At 45.3% G+C, this 23,098-nt stretch overlaps 1 protein-coding gene across 2 annotated transcripts in view; it reads right to left on the reverse strand.

Annotated features, from left to right (window-relative positions):
- Positions 1 to 15,990, reverse strand: part of TTC39A (tetratricopeptide repeat domain 39A) — a 69,942-nt gene extending 53,952 nt beyond the window's left edge. The window contains exon 1 of one of the 2 annotated variants that reach the window (XM_077276194.1): positions 15,877 to 15,990. Coding sequence is in view for 1 of the 2 variants with exons in the window: in XM_077276193.1 (XP_077132308.1) it covers positions 14,950 to 14,972 (23 nt within the window). In the remaining variant the exon portion in view is untranslated. Of the gene's footprint in view, positions 1 to 14,949; positions 15,078 to 15,876 lie in introns of those variants that run through there. The other variant, XM_077276193.1, reaches the window with a different exon arrangement.
- Positions 15,991 to 23,098: the final 7,108 nt, after the last annotated feature.

Raw genomic sequence — 23,098 nt, forward strand, 5'->3', positions numbered from 1 at the left:
ATTATTTGTATTCTACATATTTTTGGTAACGAACAAAGGAGAAACATAGGAGTTTTATGGTAGAAAAACTTATGACAAATCTCTTATGACAAGACCTCTAGGGGGAGGACAACACAAGTTCTGTCCCAATGGTTAATGCATGATAATGTCCACAGTTCACAATAGCTCCGTCTCACATGCCACCATGTAGGTACAAAGTTATAACATACGTATTAGACAGAAAGAATAAGGGTTAACCTAACCGGTGCCGTAATGCGCAACTGGACGCACCCCGACGTACGTTTCGCCGCTTTATAGCATGGCTTTCTCAAAGGGAGCTCCCCTAGAGGTCTTGTGGGGATATGTTTGGACACACTATTGGATAGGGTTATTTACCTCATATATTTTTGGTCCTTTTCGTTGGACGTTCATATTTATATGGTGCTGTATGTTGCTCATTGGTGTCCTTTACCATCATATATATTTAAAAAAAAAAAATTGTTTGTCAATATACATGTGACTGTATTAATAAAGATTTGTCATAAGTTTTTCCTACCATAACACTCTTATGTTTCTCCTTTGTTAGTATATTGTAATGGAGTGGTATACAGGTTGCTAGGTGATGGCGCTTGGCTTACTGATTAATATGAGTCTGGGCATTTTTGTATTGATATTTTTTGGTAACATATATTGGAATTATTTGAATACTGCTTTTTTTTTTCTATATTTGGGTATATTATCTTGGCACTATATGTCAGTTTTATGTGAACTGAAGTTATGAGAAAATATAACTTTTTACTGCCCCAAGGCAAACACAAGAGCTCCACTAGTTCAGAGGTGGCCTACACATTCTTTTGCACGTTGAAATTATCTTGTAAATTTAGCAAACATCGTGTCACATGAAGATCCTGTTTGTATCTGAAGAAATGTCAACGCTATTTTAAATGCATGTATAATTGGGCCGCTAACGAGGCATCACCTGACATCACAGGATCCGTCTCATTGTGGATCAATATTCTGCGAGAAATAAGATGACGAGACATAAAAAGTGACATTTCTAAAATATAACTTTGATAACTTGTCTGCTTTATCGTCATTTATATAGCTCTTAAACTTGATGTGCGGTGTAGAAAAAAATCAAGGATTTTACTTTTTTGTGTTTTTTCCTCTTTTGAACCTTTAAGTTACTTTGCAGCTCCAAAATCCTTCTAAAAAAACACTTTAAAAAAACCTGGATAACTCATCTTCTTAAAGGGATTTTCCAAGGTGAGCAGAAATGTCTGCAGTGAATCTGTGTGACAGAGATTGACAAATAGTTAACAGTGTGCAATACATACACAGTCAGGATTCCCCTCTATCTGCAGAACGGGTGGGCTGCAAATATGTGATTTTCATTGTCTTAGTCACGTGCCAACTAGATTCTCATCCGCTTCTTTCAGTAGCGCCGTCGAAAGAAGCAGTTAACAATCTAGATGGCACGGGATCACCCACTCACGGTGGACATAGAGTGGAGTCCTGTCTGTGTGCCCATTGCGCACTGTCACAAATTGACAGAAAGTTCTGCTCAGCTTGGAAAACTTATTTAATTTCTATGGGGAATCAATTCAGTTTTTTTTTTTTCATGTATATTTTTCGGAAAAGTTTTTGAAAACATGTGGTGGGGAAAAAAAAAAAAGTTACTTCACTTTTTTCAAGAGAACCCTAATGGAATCTGCTCCAAAACTATGCACCGTCAAACCAAACGGCTGCAAGGAAACGCTTTCAAAAATCTTCAATGCTGATTGATAAAAACAAAAACTAATAAAAAAAACTCCCCCACAAAAGAGCATTTCCGGAATTGACATCGGCTTGAAAAACTTTTTTCTTCTTTTAAACGGCTCAAAAAACTCAGAATAAACATAGTCCAAGATCTGTCTTCAGCAAACCTGGTTCCCAGGCGGAAGTTTATTTAAAAAAAAAAGAAAGAAAAAAGATCTATTCACCCTCCTCGGGTCCAAAGCTAAATCTCCTCCGCAGCTCCTGTGTCTGTTATTGTCTGCAGATCTCATGTCACCTAGAAGCGCTGCAGCCAATCAGTGACTTTAGCATCTGCCCGAGTTAAAGGCATGAGCCACTCAGAGGCTCTGAACTCAGTGATTGTCTGCAGAACTACTGTCATGACGTCAGCGCTGCAGACAATAACAGATACTGGGAGCAATGATGGAGACTGAGCGATGGACCAGGGTAGGGGGTGCAAAGATAATTTTATTTTATTTATTTTTTCTAAACAAAGTCTAGCTGGAGTGAGAGGGGTTATTGTGAAACAGGAAAAAGATTGTAATCAATGACAAATGAGCACTGACAGCGCTGCAGTCAATCAGTGAGCTCTGAGCGGCTCGTCCCATCAACGTTGACAGAGCTGCTGAGCTCAGTGATTGGCTGCAGTGCTGTTGATTGCAGACAATAACAGGCACTGGGAGCAGCAGTGAATACTTAACACTGGACCCAGGGAGGGTGAGTAGAGCTAAACATTTTTTGTTTTCTTTGTTCCTAGATAAAAGTGAATGGAGGATTTTCTCAGGAGTGCAAATCCCATCTCTCCCATAGGATTAATTTATCACCTGGGAATCATTGTTTTAAGTCTGTAACCATGGAGACACACAGGACCTGCACAGGAGCTGTGTACACAAGACAGATATTTCATAAGCAAGATTTTTGCATTGTGGTTTCTTTACTTGCGCTGACGTACATTGTGCGTCTCATACTGAGCTGACGGACGGCGGCTCTCTGGCTGCCGGTAGATGGAGACTGATCTGGAGTGCCGCTGCTCATTACCAATGTCAGCACTTAGGGCGTACAGTAGAGGCCGCACACCGGCACCTGTTTGCCCAGGATTGGCTTGGTAAGAACAGATCGGCTTTACTAATGAGATCCGGCCAGAAATATGTTATCTGCGGTGAAATCAAGTGTGCAAACACGTAAGAAAGATAATATGTACTTATCACAAAGCCGGGAACCAGCGCCAGAGGGAAGAGTCAGATCCCAAAAACTCAATATTGTCTGTTACCTACGGATCACATGGTGTCTACACAAACAGCATGGCTTCTATGGAGGCCAAAAACAGACCCAGGCGGTGCCGATCCAACCCGAAATAGGAAAAACCAAGCAGGGGCGATCCACCGCACTGAGTACAGTCTGCCGGTAGAAACACCATTGGAGGAAAACCTCCACTAAACTAAACAAAAAAACACCAGAACACAGGCAGGGATGCTCACCTGTTCAAGGCCTCCGACAATTGCACTACCCAGGGTGCACCAGGCCCAAGTAAAGATAGCAAACAACACAGGTGCAAATAATACCGATGCAGCCAACCGTCGGTCTGCCGGTAGAATATTCAGTACATGGACAAAGTATGTGCCCCCCACATTACACTATATATATCGACAAAGTATGTGCCCCCCACATTACGCTATATGGACAAAGTGGACAAAGTATGTGCCCCCACATTATACTATATGGACAAAGTATGTGCCCCCACATTACGCTATATGGACAAAGTATGTGTCCCCCCACATTACACTATATGGACAAAGTATGTGTCCCCCCACATTACGCTATATGGACAAAGTATGTGTCCCCCCACATTACACTATATGGGCAAAGTATGTGCCCCCCACATTACACTATATGGACAAAGTATGTCCCCCCACATTACGCTATATGGACAAAGTATGTGTCCCCCCACATTACACTATATGGACAAAGTATGTGCCCCCACATTACACTATATGGACAAAGTATGTGCCCCCCACATTACACTATATGGACAAAGTATGTGCCCCCCACATTACGCTATATGGACAAAGTATGTGCCCCCACATTACGCTATATGGACAAAGTATGTGTCCCCCCACATTACACTATATGGACAAAGTATGTGTGCCCCCACATTACGCTATATGGACAAAGTATGTGCCCCCCCACATTACGCTATATGGACAAAGTATGTGTCCCCCCACATTACGCTATATGGACAAAGTATGTGCCCCCCACATTACACTATATGGACAAAGTATGTGCCCCCCACATTACGCTATATGGACAAAGTATGTGCCCCCACATTACACTATATGGACAAAGTATGTGCCCCCCACATTACACTATATGGACAAAGTATGTGCCCCCCACATTACGCTATATGGACAAAGTATGTGCCCCCACATTACACTATATGGACAAAGTATGTGTCCCCCCACATTACACTATATGGACAAAGTATGTGTGCCCCCACATTACGCTATATGGACAAAGTATGTGCCCCCCCACATTACGCTATATGGACAAAGTATGTGTCCCCCCACATTACGCTATATGGACAAAGTATGTGCCCCCCACATTACACTATATGGACAAAGTATGTGCCCCCACATTACACTATATGGACAAAGTATGTGTCCCCCCACATTACACTATATGGACAAAGTATGTGTGCCCCCACATTACGCTATATGGACAAAGTATGTGCCCCCCCACATTACGCTATATGGACAAAGTATGTGTCCCCCCACATTACGCTATATGGACAAAGTATGTGCCCCCACATTACACTATATGGACAAAGTATGTGTCCCCCCACATTACACTATATGGACAAAGTATGTGCCCCCCACATTACACTATATGGACAAAGTATGTGCCCCCACATTACACTATATGGACAAAGTATGTGCCCCCACATTACACTATATGGACAAAGTATGTGCCCCCCACATTACACTATATGGACAAAGTATGTGCCCCCACATTACACTATATGGACAAAGTATGTGCCCCCACATTACACTATATGGACAAAGTATGTGTCCCCCCACATTACACTATATGGACAAAGTATGTGCCCCCCACATTACACTATATGGACAAAGTATGTGTCCCCCCACATTATACTATATGGACAAAGTATGTGCCCCCACATTACACTATATGGACAAAGTATGTGCCCCCACATTACACTATATGGACAAAGTATGTGCCCCCACATTACGCTATATGGACAAAGTATGTGTCCCCCCACATTACGCTATATGGACAAAGTATGTGTCCCCCCACATTACGCTATATGGACAAAGTGGACAAAGTATGTCCCCCCACATTACACTATATGGACAAAGTATGTGTCCCCCACATTACGCTATATGGACAAAGTATGTGCCCCCCACATTACGCTATATGGACAAAGTATGTGCCCCCACATTACACTATATGGACAAAGTATGTGTCCCCCCACATTACACTATATGGACAAAGTATGTGTGCCCCCACATTACGCTATATGGACAAAGTATGTGTCCCCCCACATTATACTATATGGACAAAGTATGTGTCCCCCACATTACACTATATGGACAAAGTATGTGTCCCCCACATTACACTATATGGACAAAGTATGTGTCCCCCACATTACACTATATGGACAAAGTATGTGCCCCCCACATTACACTATATGGACAAAGTATGTGTCCCCCACATTACACTATATGGACAAAGTATGTGCCCCCCACATTACACTATATGGACAAAGTATGTGCCCCCCACATTACACTATATGGACAAAGTATGTGTCCCCCACATTACACTATATGGACAAAGTATGTGCCCCCCACATTACACTATATGGACAAAGTATGTGTCCCCCACATTACACTATATGGACAAAGTATGTGCCCCCCACATTACACTATATGGACAAAGTATGTGCCGCCCACATTACACTATATGGACAAAGTATGTGTCCCCCCACATTATACTATATGGACAAAGTATGTGTCCCCCACATTACACTATATGGACAAAGTATGTGTCCCCCACATTACACTATATGGACAAAGTATGTGTCCCCCACATTACACTATATGGACAAAGTATGTGCCCCCCACATTACACTATATGGACAAAGTATGTGTCCCCCACATTACACTATATGGACAAAGTATGTGCCCCCCACATTACACTATATGGACAAAGTATGTGCCCCCCACATTACACTATATGGACAAAGTATGTGCCCCCCACATTACACTATATGGACAAAGTATGTGTCCCCCACATTACACTATATGGACAAAGTATGTGCCCCCCACATTACACTATATGGACAAAGTATGTGTCCCCCCACATTACGCTATATGGACAAAGTATGTGCCCCCCACATTACACTATATGGACAAAGTATGTGCCCCCCACATTACACTATATGGACAAAGTATGTGTCCCCCACATTACACTATATGGACAAAGTATGTGCCCCCCACATTACACTATATGGACAAAGTATGTGTCCCCCCACATTACGCTATATGGACAAAGTATGCGCCCCCCACATTACACTATATGGACAAAGTATGTGCCCCCCACATTACGCTATATGGACAAAGTATGTGCCCCCACATTACACTATATGGACAAAGTATGTGTCCCCCCACATTACACTATATGGACAAAGTATGTGTGCCCCCACATTACGCTATATGGACAAAGTATGTGTCCCCCCACATTATACTATATGGACAAAGTATGTGTCCCCCACATTACACTATATGGACAAAGTATGTGTCCCCCACATTACACTATATGGACAAAGTATGTGTCCCCCACATTACACTATATGGACAAAGTATGTGCCCCCCACATTACGCTATATGGACAAAGTATGTGTCCCCCACATTACACTATATGGACAAAGTATGTGCCCCCCACATTACACTATATGGACAAAGTATGTGCCCCCCACATTACACTATATGGACAAAGTATGTGCCCCCCACATTACACTATATGGACAAAGTATGTGCCCCCCACATTACACTATATGGACAAAGTATGTGCCCCCCACATTACACTATATGGACAAAGTATGTGTCCCCCACATTACACTATATGGACAAAGTATGTGCCCCCCACATTACACTATATGGACAAAGTATGTGTCCCCCCACATTACGCTATATGGACAAAGTATGTGCCCCCCACATTACACTATATGGACAAAGTATGTGCCCCCCACATTACACTATATGGACAAAGTATGTGTCCCCCACATTACACTATATGGACAAAGTATGTGCCCCCCACATTACACTATATGGACAAAGTATGTGTCCCCCACATTACACTATATGGACAAAGTATGTGCCCCCCACATTACACTATATGGACAAAGTATGTGTCCCCCCACATTACGCTATATGGACAAAGTATGTGCCCTCCACATTACACTATATGGACAAAGTATGTGTCCCCCCACATTACGCTATATGGACAAAGTATGTGCCCTCCACATTACACTATATGGATAAAGTATGTGCCGCCCACATTACACTATATGGACAAAGTATGTGCCCCCCACAGTACACCACAGGAGCCTCTCTCACCTCCCATTCTACATCCATACACATTAAGGCCGGTTTCACACGTCAGTGGCTCCGGTACGTGAGGTGACAGTTTCCTCACGTACCGGAGCCACTACACACGTAGACACATTGATTGATTTTTTGCGGACCGTGTCTCCGTGTGCCAAACATGGAGACATGTCAGTGTTCGTGGGAGCGCACGGATTACACGGACCCATTAAAGTCAATGGGTCCGTGTAAAACACGTACCGCACACGGACGTTGTCCGTGTGCAGTCCATGTGGCGTGCAGGAGACAGCGCTACAGTAAGCGCTGTCCCCCCCACATGGTGCTGAAGCGGCCATTCATATCTTCTCTGCAGCAGCGTTTGCTGTAGAGAAGATATGAAAAATCCCTTTTTTTTTTTTTTCCTCGTGTTTAAAATAAAGATCCCTGTCCCCTATGGGAGGTGGAGCCGCATATTCATGATGACTGTAATTGGCGGCCCCACGTGACCGCTCATACAGGAGAAGGTGCGGCGAGGACAGGACGCTGCGAGGGAGCCGGGTGAGTATTTTAGTAACAGCGGGAGGGGGGGGGGGGGCGCACAGGGGGTGGGAGGGGGGTGGTGACAGGGATCTTTATTTTAAACACGAGGACAAAAAAAAAAAAGGATTTTTCATATCTTCTTTCCAGCGAACGCTGCTGGAGAGAAGATATGAATGGCGGCTTCAGCACCAGATGCAGGGGACAGCGCTTATCTCTAGCGCTGTCTCCTGCACACTCCGTGTGGTACCCAGTCGGCACACGGGCGGCACACGTGTGCCGCACGTGTGCCACACGGACAACTCCGGTACCGATTTTTCCCGTCCCGGAATTATCTGGACGTGTGGGACAGGCCTAATATGGGGCTTAGTCCCCATTTTGCAGATATAACATATCCCGCTCTCCGGGGAAGAATTTCTACAAGAATTTGGAGGCATCTGTAAGAATTTCAGTATCGGTGTATTCAATCAATGATGTTGCTATAATTACTGCTGAGACCAGTAGTTCCACAAGCGATCACCTCCAACAATATTGCCACGAGTTTCCCTTAAAGAACAGCCGGACATCGAGCTCCTAATTGTGATTAGAAGAATCCTAATTACAAGCTAGATGTCCGGCAGGGCTGCTCAATGCTTTTTTATCTATCCATCCATCTCTATCTATCTAATATCTACACACGTGGTCAAAATTGTTGGTACCCCTCATTTAATGACAGAAAAAACCCACAATGGTCACAGAAATAACTTGAATCTGACAAAAGTAATAATAAATAAAAAATCTATGAAAATGAGCAAATAAAAGACATTGCTTTTCAGCCATGCTTCCACAGAATTAAAAAAAAAAAATAAAACTCATGAAATAGGCCTGGACAGAAATGATGGTTCCCTTAACTTAATATTTTGTTGCACAACCTTTTGAGGCAATCAAACGGTTCCTGTAACTGTCAATGAGACTTCTTCACCTCTCGACAGGTATTTTATCCCACTCCTCAAGAGTAAACTGCCCCAGTTGTCTCGTGTGAGACCAAGCTTTCTGACACTGGGCAGCACATTTCTCTCTAGAATCCCTTGATAGTCTTGAGATTTCATTGTACCCTGCACAGATTCTAGACACCCTGTGCCAGATGCAGAAAGCAGTCCCAGAACATAACAGAGCCTCCTCCATGTTTCACAGTAGGGACAGTGTTATTTTCTTGATAGGCTTAATTTTTCCATCTGTGAACATAGAGCTGATGTGCCTTGCCAAGAAGTTCCATTTTTGTCTCATCTGTCCATAGGACATTCTCCCAGAAGCTTTGTGGCTTGTCAACATGTAGTTTGGCAAATTCCAGTTGGCTTTTTTATGATTTTTTTTCAACAATGGTGTCCTCATTGGTCGTCTCCCATGAAGTCCACTTTGGCTCATACAGACACTGATGTTCCTTGAGCTTGAAGTTCACCTTTAAAAATCTGTTTAGAAGATTTATGGCTCTTTTGTTATCGTTCGTATCATCAGTCTCTTTGATTTGTCATCAATGTTCCTCCTACGGCCACGTCCAGGGAGGTTGGATACAGTCTCATGGATCTTACATTTCTGATTAATATGTGAAACTGTACTCACATGAACATCAAGCTGCTAGGAGATGGTCTTATAACTTTCACCTTTAGCATGTTTGTCTATAATTTTCTTTCTAATCTCCGGAGACAACTCTTTCCTTCGCTTCCTCTGGTCCATGTTGAGTGTGATACAGAACATGTCACCACACAGCACAGTGAGGATCTGTAGCCCTACATACAGGCCACTCACTGATTCCGAGATTGTAGACCCCTGTGATGCTAGTTAGAGGACACACCGCGATTTAACATGTCCTTTATGTCACATTATTTTCAGGGGTTCCATCACTTCTGTCCAGGCCGATTTCATGAGTTTTATTTATTTTTTTTAATTCTGTGGCAGCATGGTTGAAAAGCAATGTCTGACTTTCATGAGCTCATTTTCATAGATCTTTTATTTATTATTACTTTTGTCAGATTCAAGTTATTTCTGCGACCATTGTGGGTTTTTCTGTCATTAAACGAGGGGGACCAACAATTTTGACCACGTGTGGATCTATCTAATATCTATCCATCTGCTGACACTATTCCCCTCCTCATAGCTGTTCCCTCTTGTGTAGATGTATCACAGATGCTACATAAGATGTTTCCTGTCTCGGGATCACACCGGGCTTAAAAAAAGAATTCAGCTCGTTTGAATTTCACGTTTTATTGTTTAACCAAAATGATTCATTGTAGTAATAAACACAAAAGGCCATTCTAACTCCATTCTAACTCCATCCTGATTCCATCCTGACTCCATCCTGACTCCATCCTAACTCCATCCTAACTCCATTTTAACTCCACTCTAACTCCATCCTAGCTCCATTCTAACTCCATCCTAACTCCATCCTAACTCCATCCTAACTCCATTCTAACTCCATCCTAACTCCATCCTAACTCCATCCTAGCTCCATTCTAACTCCATCCTAACTCCATCCTAACTCTATACTAACTCCATCCTAACTCCATTCTAACTCCATCCTAACTCCATTATAACTCCATCATCACTGAAAACAAATCTCTACCAAGCGATTAACTCCCAGTTTCTAAACACAAAAAGGTGAATGCATAACTCTTCACCCCCGTGCTCTTTTTTTCACATTTGTCAATACTTAAGTGAATGGACATCGGAGGATCCCTGAGTTGACTCTAATCATTATTTTTCTGTCAGTCACTTCCTTATAACCTGCCAATCACCGGCTTTGTGAGCTGTAGAAGGATCTGAGCATTATTTGCTTTTTTTTTCTCTCTTGCATCTTATAAGTAGAAATGGACAAAGGTTAAATCCTAATGCAAACATACATAAAGTCGGGAGCGTCACTGTACTTCCATTCCCTGGTAAAGTCGAGTCGACCATAACAGGTCAACCATTGTGTCATATTACCAAACTTATTGATGACTGTGATGAAAGGCTTAATTATTGTGGGTGCAGAAATGATGGACCCTATTGGGGTGCAGCAGCTCCCCCTGCCCCATATGTGGAGAGGGGATACCGGGGGTCCCTCTGATGGGATCATGGAGGTCTGAGGATGCAGCAGCGTCCTATGTATTGATTCTCACATGGACATATCAGGAGTGTACACAGCTAATGCATTCGCCTACACGTCCAGCAATCATCTAATCAGTATTGATCTCACTATCAGCAGCCGGAAAAGGCATAGAATTGATGCACTTACAAAAGGTGGCTGAGCGTTACGAGCAAGTGACAAATTCAGCTCTGCTACATTCGTATTATGGAAAACAGCAGAATATACACCTTTCTACCATTATGTGCACTAATTGCTAAGATTTTCACATCCTGGGAATCTGTCAGCAGGTTTTTATTACCATATATGAGAGCAGCATGATGTAGGGACAGAGACCCTGATTCCAGCAATGTATCACTTACTGGCTGCTTGTTTTGATAAGTTTTCTCAACCAGTTCTCTGAAAGCTGAGAGGCGTTTAAGCCCAGCCCACACTGCTGATTGGCAGCTGTGTTCACTGTGCATAGGCAAAAAGCTGCCAGTGATAGGGGCGGGGTTATACAGAGCTCATGACTATGGAGGACTACATAGCAACAGGTTTACTAGTCCTCTAGTGATAATCTCCTGCTGATAAAACTGTAATATCACAACTAAAAAGCAAGTAGCCCACTTGCTGGAATCAAGTGACAACGCTGGAATCAGGGTCTCTGCCTCTACGTTACACTGCTTTCAGATTAGGTGGAAAAATCCTGATGACAGATTCCCTTTAACTCTGAGAAGGTAGGATCTATGTATCTATGCCAATTAATTGGGCAAGTTATGTGTGTATCTCCAGAGACAAGCAGGTAAAAAATTACAACCCTTAATGTACAGCCAGGGCCACTGTCACCCAGGTCACATTTTATCAGGACGCGTGTATAACTGGATTATTTTAAAGGCGTTATCTCTTTAAAAAAAACAAAACAGTCAAAAGAGAGGTTTCTTCTCCTTTTAAAGTAAGGGGAAATAAGTTACAAAATGTGTCCGGAGGACTTTACACATCCATCCATTTTTAGGACAAACCATTAATTTATTTGAAAGTTATGTAATACTTTATTCCACCTGTGGGGGTGCTGTAGGAAAATTAAAAACTTACTTCCAAGTTTTCCAACAAATCACAGCTGATCACGGAAAGTATATAACATGGAGACCTAGCACTTTGACAACTTTTTTTAAGTCCTGCCTAAAATGTATCTATAAATATAAATTATTTATGTATTTAATGTAACATTTACTTAATCGGCTGGGAAAAAAAAATATCCTGAAACCATCGAATGATTAAAATGTGAATTACATTGCAGTACAGATTTTAGTATAGCCACTGCGAGCTCTCGTCACCGCAGACAATTTTCTCTTGCTGTTTGACGGCACCCGATGACCCTACAGCTCCTTTCATCATTATCTGTACTTATGTACAACATTACTCCTAAGTGTGCGCCCACATACGCCCACCGCCACGAGAGAGCACAGCTCAGGAACTGTTACCAGGACAGCGCCAAGCGTAGGTTCTTAACGAGACCATGATAAAAGGACATTATCCCCTTGTAGTTTATGCCATGCACTCAATTTTGGCCATTTGAAGTTGGATAATTGCATTGCTGGAGTATAAAAAGTACAGAAAGAAAAGAAGTTCTACTTAGTGATTGTATGAAGACTAGAACTCTTAAAGGAAGTCAAATCTAAGAACAACTCTTACTTTGGAGGACCCTGCATTTCTATTGATTTGAATGAGAACTGTGTAATACTTCATTTCTCCTCTGGGAGTGCTGTAGGAGAATTAAACACCTACTGCTGACTCTTCTACAGATTGCAATTGATTGCTGGCGGATCTGAAACAGGATACTCTTTTGGGGAATCCTTGAAACAAAAAGGAATTAAGAAAAAACGTATCCACCAACTTTTAGACTTCCTTAAGAAAACTCCATCAACCTTGGCCCTGCAGATGTAGGAAAAACTTTTATATAATTGTTCTGATGTTAATCAGCATTGACCTTGGGCATCTCCTGGCGTCTCTTCAGAGTAAATAGTCGCTGCCTCTCCTTAATTGAGTTGGATTATATTTCCTACATCGTCCGCACAGTCAGTTGCGCCTGCGTAAATCTTGTTCCTACAGCGCAGGCGCAAAAGATGAACACACTGGTGGTTACAGACAGTAAAGGTCCATGTGCAAAAACAATTTATGGGCCCTTTGCAGCCAAACATCTCACCATAATGCACCACTGAGGTGGTAGTGACCCCATTGTCTCGTGGGCCCCTGTGGGGCTGCAGAACTTGCACCAATGATATGTTGGCCCTGGTTGAACGGGCTGCAGGAGAGGCGGCTACTGCAGGCACGGAGGAGGCACGGAGCACGGTTCAGAGACGCCCATCGGACTCCTCGGTGCCAATTAGCAAATGTCGCAGGACAATTATAAAATGCATCTTCCTGGTTATGATGAGCTGCCGGGGTCTCATACAGGGGTTGCGTGCTATAAAAGAGGTCTAAAAGTTGGTAGAAATAATTTATATAGGGAAAACCTGGTGAAAGGTTTCCTCTAAAAAAAATAAATAAAAATGGAGAGAATCCATTTAAGTTGCTAACTTTGCAAAGATTTAGCCCCAAATACATTAAACAAAATATCAGATATACGTGCGTTGGAGACAATCGTTGGTAAATCAGGTTGATTTTATGATGATGCAACTTTGTTTCCAAACCTGTAAATATTTATACAACTGAGTATTTGCATTGGCCACAATGTACATTTCTAAGATCCTTCCCAGACATTCTCCAAAGACTGGAGAAGACAGAAAAGCAAAATTTACGGTATTCATCGGACACACAGATTAGGGCAAACACTTTCATTCCTGTCTATAGAGTTTAGACTTCGGAGCTTGCAATCTACTTAATGCATGACAGTAAAAGCAGTGAACTGAGCGGAACTACGTATAGCTATGTGGCAGCCATGTGGACCATAGAGCTTGCAATCTACTGTCCTATGTATATCTATATGGCAGCCTTGTGGACCATGGAGCTTGCAATCTACTGTCCTATGTATATATGGCAGCCTTGTGGACCATGGAGCTTGCAATCTACTGTCCTATGTATATCTATGTGGCAGCCTTGTGGACCATAGAGCATGCAATCTACTGTCCTACGTATATCTATATAGCAGCCTTGTGGACCATGGAGCTTGCAATCTACTGTCCTATGTATATATGGCAGCCTTGTGGACCATGGAGCTTGCAATCTACTGTCCTATGTATACATGGCAGCCTTGTGGACCATAGAGCATGCAATCTACTGTCCTACGTATATCTATATAGCAGCCTTGTGGACCATAGAGCTTGAATTCTACAGTCCTATGTATATCTACATGGCAGCCTTGTGGACCATAGAGCTTGCAATCTACAGTCCTAAGTATATCTATATGGCAGCCTTGTGGACCATAGAGCTTGCAATCTATTGTCCTATGTATATCTATATGGCAGCCTTGTGGACCATAGAGCTTGCAATCTACAGTCCTATGTATATCTACATGGCAGCCTCGTGAACCATGGAGCTTGCAATCTACTTAATGTGCTACAGTCCTAAGCATATCTACATGGCAGCCTTGTGGACCATAGAGCTTGCAATCTACTCATCCAGTGCACATTGGTCGCAGACATAGAACACTTTTTTGCAGTAACAGATCCACATCCTAAATACCAGCTTTCCTCCTAGATACATTTGTTGACTAGTTTCCATTTCCAGCCTCTTCTACCCAGTGTCGGAGTTTATATAACTGGATCCACATAAACTTGTGCTCAGGGATATAGCGCAGCTTTTATTACGCAATGCAATAAATTAATAACTACGAAGACATTACGGATCGCTACAGGGAAATTAATCAGGGTTAACACCTTGTGTGCTGGAGGGTGCACAGCTGTGCTTTCTTTTCCCAGGCCCTTGAGGCTGGAGTGGGCACAGTATATATAGTCAGTATATAGAGAGAGTACTCACCCTCCACCTGTATCTCTGGACATGCTGCTGGCCTGGCACTGAGCACAGTCTCTCTAGAGCAGTGCAGAGGATAGACCCAGCTGCAGGGACTGAGGGACTGTCACACACAAGGTTGGGCAGGGCTAGCTCTGCCCTCTCACAGCTCTCTGATTGGGAGCTACCTTGACATACAGACTGCAGCCTGCCCTGTAGACGTCAGCTGTGTGCCACTCACATCCTTACACATAGAGTGCAAGCTCCTTTGGTGACAGCATGCTGGGGCTGCAGGAGAGCACCGACTCTGCAGATGACTCCCACTGTATGTAGCGGAGGATCTAAAGAATCCGGATCACATACAAAAGTGGAATTGAATATCAGAAAACTAGCAATGCAGCTTCTGCAGAACCTCTTTATATTGCCACTTTTCTGCAGTGTTCTACCGCAACCATAGTAGCCAATTACAAAATAAAATTCAATGTGATTTTTTTTTTTTAATTCCGGACATTTTTATGCATTTGCATTTACGCATTATAATTACTACTTTTTGCTAATGGGATCACATGGCATGAAAAAAAGCAGGAAAATATTTCCTGCGTTTTTTACGCCATGATATCACATCAGCAAACAGCCTTTTCATAACTAAAATTATTGCTAAATTAAATTCCATATAATTTTTATTGTGACAATTAGTAAACATAAAGGGACAGTTCACTTTAGATAACCCCTTTTCATAGGTTGTGCACTTTCTTTGTAGCTCCTGTGCCCCGCTCTTCTGCTTTTCCATGGTTGCCAACATGCTTCTCTGGCTAGGACCTTTGGTGTTGTTGCCCTTTGAGGCCCAGTTTTTTTTAAAGTGCCAGCACTTGCCCTGGTCCTTCTTCCTGAATTAATGCCCACCAACTGACCCAGGATGCTGATCTAATGTGCCTTATCTGCTTTAAGGCTCACCTGAAGAGGTGGATCCACTAAAGCTGCCAGATGACAGCGGGCAGGACTTGACGGATGGCATGTGCAATAGCGAGGATCAGGACAACAGAGTAAGCTGGACTGCAGGCAGAAAAGTGGAACAGAGAGCAGAAGGAAACATAGAGCCAGGGGTGTAGACAAGTACAGGAACTGAAGATGCCTAGTCAGTCCAGGAATTGCGATAGCATTTGTAATGTTAACTAGTTCGAGTCCTGAGAAGAGTTCACCATGCTCATAGCAGATGAAGGGTTAATCAGCAATAAAATCTCTTCTGGCAACAGAGACAAAGTCAAACTATTTAATATGGAAGGTACACTCTGATATAAGAGTGTTTAAGAGAGAGAGTTTGAAGTGTGAAAAAAGTCCAGATAACTGTTCATTATCCTTACAGCAGATGAAGGGTTGACCAGCAGGACAGATATGAAGGTTGTAGAAACCACAGGAGTTTTCAGTGATGGTTGCAGCTATGAAAACTGGATGGTGACACGCTATACAAAATACAAGGTAGCTAAACACAAAGTTTATTTAATACTCAGGCACAAATCAGTGTCTAAGTTAGCTTTAAAAGTCCTTGGGTGATGGCATCCTTGTAGTTCACCGGGCAACTTGTGAAATCCAACGTGGAGCACAGCAAAAGGCAGCAGCCATGGGGGAAGGAAGCTGAGCACAACTAAGGAGCGGAGACAGGCATGGAACAGTCTGAGCAACAAGGCTCAATATTTTCTGTTAGTGCAAAAGTATTCTTGGTGTTCTTCAGTATTGTCTTCCAGTTTGTGACCGGACCTTAATTCTTGGCTGCGGCCTGCCCTGACCTCGTCTAGGCCGACTACCACTTTCCTAGATCCTGTTTTCATCTCTTGTTCAACTAAATGTCAGCTATTGCTAATACTGACTACTATGATTGCGTCCTGGGAAGTCTGGCTCCTTGTGTATGGGTCAGAGGGTGAATACAAGGGGGGTCTCGGGGTTTCTGACTTTTAACCCTGAGCAAGCCAGTCCCAACTCAAGGGGTCCGGCGCTTCCAAGTAGGTCTCTATGCTTTGTGGTATGGCGTCTGTCATAAGCAGATAGTACAAGGGGCTAGATGAATGTTGGTTTGGACGCATATTTATAAGTAGATTTACCCCAATGGGCACCTCCGGCATAACATGAGCTTCACTGTACACTGACGCCCCAGGGAGAAGACAGCAGAGGTCTACTGAAACATGCAGAGGAAGAGAGAGGGGATCTAGCAGGAACAGAGCTTAATTTGTGACTCATGACACAAGCTTGTGTGCAAAGTTAATTACAAACCTGAGGGAATATTTCAATGGAAACCCATTAAGCGCCTGTAATCTGTGTTCACTGCCCAGGAAACGCCGCTGCCCAGATAAATGGGGGATCTGTGAGGTCGCAGGAGCGGTTCCCTTCTGCATGTGCACTGGTTATTACACACACGTTAGACATGCATTTCTGAAAATTAAGCCCCTAGCGCCTTTTTTTTTTTTTTTCTCTCTTGCTTTCTATATTTTGTCAGAGCTGAAGACGATTTTACAATGATGGACGTTAACTGTCCGGGGCGTTTAATGCTAAAAATACCAAATCAGGAGCGGGAAAAAGTCTGCAGTAAATTCATTCATCCATTGTGGCCCTTTATGTTATTGTTAGACGTAAAACGCATATTTTTTCCTAATACTGGAGCAATCTACACAGAAAATGAGTATTAATGTTAGTATGTGTGTAGCGCCCCCACTGCCGCAGGGCCGAGGGGTACCCGGTACCGGGCCTGTGAGTCTCTGCTCTGGGGTTGTCACGGTGGCTAGACCCGGTCCGTGACCCTGCTGAGGGGCGCCCAATGAAAGGTGTGGATGGTGGTGGTAGTGCGGTGCAGTGCTGGTCACAGTAAATAACGAGGACACCAGGTTACAGTCTCTTTACCTCTTTACTGAAGGTCTCGAGGTGTCCAATCCAGGGCACTGTTAACCGGGCTGTCTGAGACCGGCCGGTCCGAAGGCACATCAGGAGTCCCCTTTAACAGGTGGGAATCAGCGTCTACCTTCTAGCGCCTGTGTGTTGTAGTCCTTCCCTGCTGAGCACCCCGGGATAGTCCTCACAACTTATTCTGTCTGTCTCTGATCTTCGTTCTCTCCGTCCCCCAGATGATATGGCTAGGACGCACCCGTATGACGGGGTAGGCCTGGAGTTCTTCCGGGACTCTAGAGTCGCCCCTCTCCCACAGCTGCCTCCGTTGTCTGCTTAGGTGTTTTTGTGAGACAGCCAACCTATAATTGGCTGCCCTGCCGTGGTTTGAAGTAATACTTAAAGTCTCTTACTTTTTCGGCGTTCCGGCCACCGACTGTTTGCGCCTCAGAAGGATGTTGCCTCGGTCTTACAGCACAACTCCTTCTGGTCCTATTGCCTCTTTGCTGTATTCCTGCTTTTCTCACTCAGCACAATAAACCTCGCTTCTTGTCCTTTCTTAGGAATCTGTCAGGATCCCATCCCTGACAGGTCCTCTCTCTAGCTCTTCCCAGTTACTTCTTCCTGTCTTCCTGTCCAACCCCCAGTTTTACCAGAGTGTGAGGAGTGGCCTACTAGATAGAACCACTCCCCCTGGTGGCCGGAGTGTGAAGTGTAGTGTGAGTGTTACCTGGTCAGGTGAACTCCTTTAGTGCAATCAGACGTACCATCACTCCCCTTAGCGGCAGAGCGACGTTACTGCAACGACCAGGACTCTGGGGCGCTGCACTCCCCCCCGGTTAAATCCAGTACTCCCGGACTGGGAAAATAAGAACAACAATACATGTTAACAGGAAACACACAAAATTTTGAAACATCATAAACAATTAAACATAACAGTGCTTCCCTTTATGGAAGGTGAGGACTCTTGAACGTTGCAAAAGTTAGGTCATGCACAGTTTATGACTCAGTTCAGTGGTTGAAACAGCGGGGACCCCGGGTAAACAAAGGGGTCCCCTTTTAGAAGTTTTTGGAGCAATTCACTGTCCATTACTCCGTTGTCCATTTTTTTTAAAACCTGTAACAGAAAATATGCACACAAACATTTTCAACTAAATAGCAGCCCTCATTAATACCTCCACGTTTTGTAGCGGAGGGGAGTTTGATTCTGAGTGCTGCGTGTGGACCTTCGCAGCGCAGTGGTCGCTATTGACCTAGCAGGGCCCGCTATGCTTGCTACCGCTGGTGTAGTGCACTGTCTTCTGGCTACACTTCTAGTGAGTCTGGGTAGCACTGGCAGGCTAGAGCTCTCAGGGCTGCTGCTACCAACAGTGGGTACGACAGATTCGCCGATAGCAGAGGGAGGACTTGCCGGTTCAACGGTTGGCATGGCATCTTCAGGTCGGATCTGCTGAGCTTGCTGAGGCTGCGGGGCCGGATGATCTGGTACCACCCTTGTTTCTGGTGGGTTCGGCTGGGGGAACGTTAGAACAGGTACCACGATGGCCTGATTTATCTGAGTCCAGGACTGGGGAAAGTCACCAAGGACAGTGTGGATCATCTTCTCCTTTTCTACAGGTGGGGAGATTCCTGGAGCCGTTTCCCTCTCTCTCAACTTATCAGGGCAGACCTTAAGGTGATTCCTGGATATCGCCGTTGAGGTCTCCCCTCCGTCCTTGCTGATGAGACAGACCTTCGTGTTGTCGAAATCGGATGGCAGGATGGTATACGGTTCCGCTTCCCATTGGTCATCGAGCTTGTGTAGTCTCCTCTTTCGTTTGAGTACTTGCTCACCAGGTGACGGGAATCGCAGGAGCGTGCTGGTTGTAGTCCCTTTCTTGTTTCTGCCTAGCCTGGGCGAGACTTCTTTCCACGCACTCCTGTACTTTGCGGTACCTTCGCTGCCTTTCTGCATCCCAATCTGCATCCGGCGAGGTATCTTCGGGGACTAGGACCCCCATGTCCAGATCAACGGGTAACTGGCTAGACATTCCTCGCATCAGGTATGCTGGAGTGCAGTTGGTAGAATTTACTGGGATGTGATTGTATATATCCACCAGGCAACTTTGTCGGCCACAGGTTCCGTTCCTCTACGGGCAAGGTCTTCAATAAGTCGATCACCACTTGGTTCATCTTTTCGCACATCCCATTGGTTTGAGGATGGTACAGTGTGGTTCTGATCTTCTTACACCCGTACAGTTGGCAGAACTCTTGGAACACTTCTGCTTCGAATGCTGGTCCCTGATCGGTCAGTACCTTCTCCGGGTAGCCATGGGGCCTACAAAAGTACTGCTGGAAGGCCTTGGCGGCAGTCCTGGCTTTAGATCCTTGACAGATACGACCACCAAAAATCTGGAGTAGTGATCTACGATGGTAAGAACGAAAGTATAGCCTGACCGGCTAGGTGTCAGCTTCACATGATCCAGCGCGACCAGTTCGAGCGGCCGTTTGGTGATGATAGGCCGCAGGGGAGCCCGTTGGCTACCACGGTCCTTCCTGCGTAGGCTACATGGACCGCACTCCCGACACCACTTCTCAATGGCTCTCTTCATGCCAATCCAATAGAACCTCCCTCGGAGTAGCCTCTCTAGCTTCCTCCATCCGAAGTGTCCGGCTCCATCATGGTAGGCTCCCAGAACAATGGGCGCATCTCGCCTTGGCACCACTATCTGCCACACCAATTCATGAGTACGTGGGTCGATGCTCCTCCGGCACAGCTTGCCGTCATGGATAAACAGTTTGCTTCTCCCCTTCCACAGCTGTTGGGTCTCCTGTAGATCATCCGGGCCGGGATGCAACCCTGCCTGCGTCAAGAGCTCTTTCACCCGACGGACCGCGGGGTCACCATCCTGAGTTTCCGCCCATCCGTGATGGGGCAGGGGATTCAGCGTGGCATCCGGTTGGTTCTTGTGCCTGTTCCTCACATGATGGGAGTTCTGAGTGGCTTTGGGGCGATGGAATGCAGGCATCTCCACCTCTTCAAGTGCCTCCGGGTCTTCCCCTGTTTCTGGCAAATTGGGCATTCGAGACAAGGCATCGGCATTTGCATTCTTGCGTCCTGCCCGGTACTTGATGGTGAAGTCGTAGTTGGACAGCCGGGCCATCCACCGCTGTTCCAAGGCCCCGAGTTTGGCGGTATCCAGATGCGTTAGCGGATTGTTATCCGTGAAGACGGTGAATTTCGCTGAGGCCAGGTAGTGTTTGAACCTCTCTGTCACTGCCCAGACGATGGCAAGGAATTCCAGCTTAAAGGAGCTGTAGTTGTCAGGGTTCCTTTCTGTGGGACGAAGTTTCCTGCTGGCGTAAGCGATTACCCTCTCCTTGCCTTTCTGGACCTGGGACAGCACGGCTCCCAATCCTACATTGCTGGCATCCGTGTACAGCACAAACGGTTGGTCGTATTCAGGGTAGGCCAGTACCTCTTCTCCCGTCAGTGCCGACTTCAAGCAAGTGAAGGATCCTTCCAGCCCCTCGTTCCAATCAAATGGGGTATTCTTCCCCTTGGTCTTCTTTGATTGGCCCACCAACAGGTCTTGCAAGGGCGTTGCCTTCTTGGTGAAGTCCTTAATGAACCTCCGGTAGTAGCCTACCAGCCCGAGGAACTACCGGACTTCGTGGAGGTTGCTGGGCTTCGGCCAGTCCTGGATCACCGTGACCTTGTCGGGGTCTGGGGCCACTCCTTCAGCACTCACCACATGGCCCAGGTACTGCACTTTAGGTTTCAGCAGATGACATTTGGACGGTTTCACCTTTAAGCCAAAGTTGGACAGGGCTTCAAACACCTCAGCCAGGTGTTTCAGATGGTCTTCGTAGGTCTTAGAGAAGACAATGACATCATCCAAATACAGCAGTACGGTCTCGAAGTTCTTGTGCCCCAGACAGCACTCCATCATTCTCTGGAACGTCCCCGGGGCATTGCACAATCCGAAGGGCATGTAGTTGAACTCGCAGAGACCTATCGGTGTCGTGAAGGCCGTCTTCTCTTTGTCCACCTCTGCCACGGGAACCTGCCAATACCCACTGGTGAGATCTAAGGTAGAGAAATAGTTAGCAGACTTTAGGGCAGCCAGAGACTCCTCTATCCTGGGCAGTGGGTATGCGTCCTTATGTGTAATGCGATTCAACTGCCTGTAATCAACGCACATCCTCATTGTGCCATCTTTCTTTTTAACAAGGACTAACGGAGCTGCCCAGGGGCTACAACTGTCTCTCACCACCCCAGCCTCCTTCATTTCTCGCAACATGTCCTTAGCGCACTGGTAATGAGCTGGGGGTACAGGGCGGTATCTCTCTTTTATGGGCCGGTGATCTCCCGTGGGGATATGGTGTTGGATCCCTTTCACCTGACCAAAAACTAATGGGTGTTTGCTAAATACCCGCTCGTACTCGTGAACCACCCTGTAGGCCCCCTGTTTCTGATGGGATGGGGTGGAGTCAGTGCCCACATACAATTCCCGACACCAATCTTTCGAGGGACCTGCAGAACCGTTGTCCCCCGCCAGATTAGATGGGGCCAAGGGTCCAGGTGTCTGTATCACACTATTATTGACGGTGAACAGTTTGGCGAGCGTGGCATGCTTGGTGAGATGGACCTCTTCCTCCCCGCAATTAAGGACACGTACTGGCACCCTCCCCTGGCGAACGTCGACCACCCCCCTGGCTGTTAGGAGCGTAGGTCTATTGTCTGAATAGACGGGTTCTACCAGGGCCTGGTAGTCCTTTCCCCTGAGGCCTATGGCTGCCCGACACCATATTAACATCTCACTCCTGGGGGGTATCGCAATGGGGTTTGAATCACTCACAGTGACACGACCAATCTCACCACCAGTCAGCTCTACCTGCTGTCTTTGCATCAGAGCTCTGATTTCTTTTTGCAGGGCGCGTTGTTCACTGTGGCCAGCGGTTTCTGCTACCTGTTGCAACAGAACAATAACTTCTGCAAGACAATTTTCTATAACATTAGTACCAATAGTCATCATGGGATTACATTCTCGGCGGTCAATATCAACAATTACAATCCCCTGGGCTTTCAATTCCACCCGCCCCACCTTGATGGTGGCCTCTTTATACCCCACTTGTGGCAATGGCTGACCATTACTGGCTATTATGGTGAAATCGTCATCGGGGCCACGAGTAATATCGGTGTCCTCCCAATACCGTTTATAAAGCACGTAAGGCATAGTCGTCACCTGAGAACCGGTGTCCAGCAAAGCGTTCATGGGGATACCGTCAACCACTACAGGAAGAACTGGTCGCCCTCCAACGT

The sequence above is a fragment of the Ranitomeya variabilis genome, chromosome 8, assembly GCF_051348905.1.
Source record: "Ranitomeya variabilis isolate aRanVar5 chromosome 8, aRanVar5.hap1, whole genome shotgun sequence".
In the NCBI taxonomy this organism is placed as follows: domain Eukaryota; kingdom Metazoa; phylum Chordata; class Amphibia; order Anura; family Dendrobatidae; genus Ranitomeya; species Ranitomeya variabilis.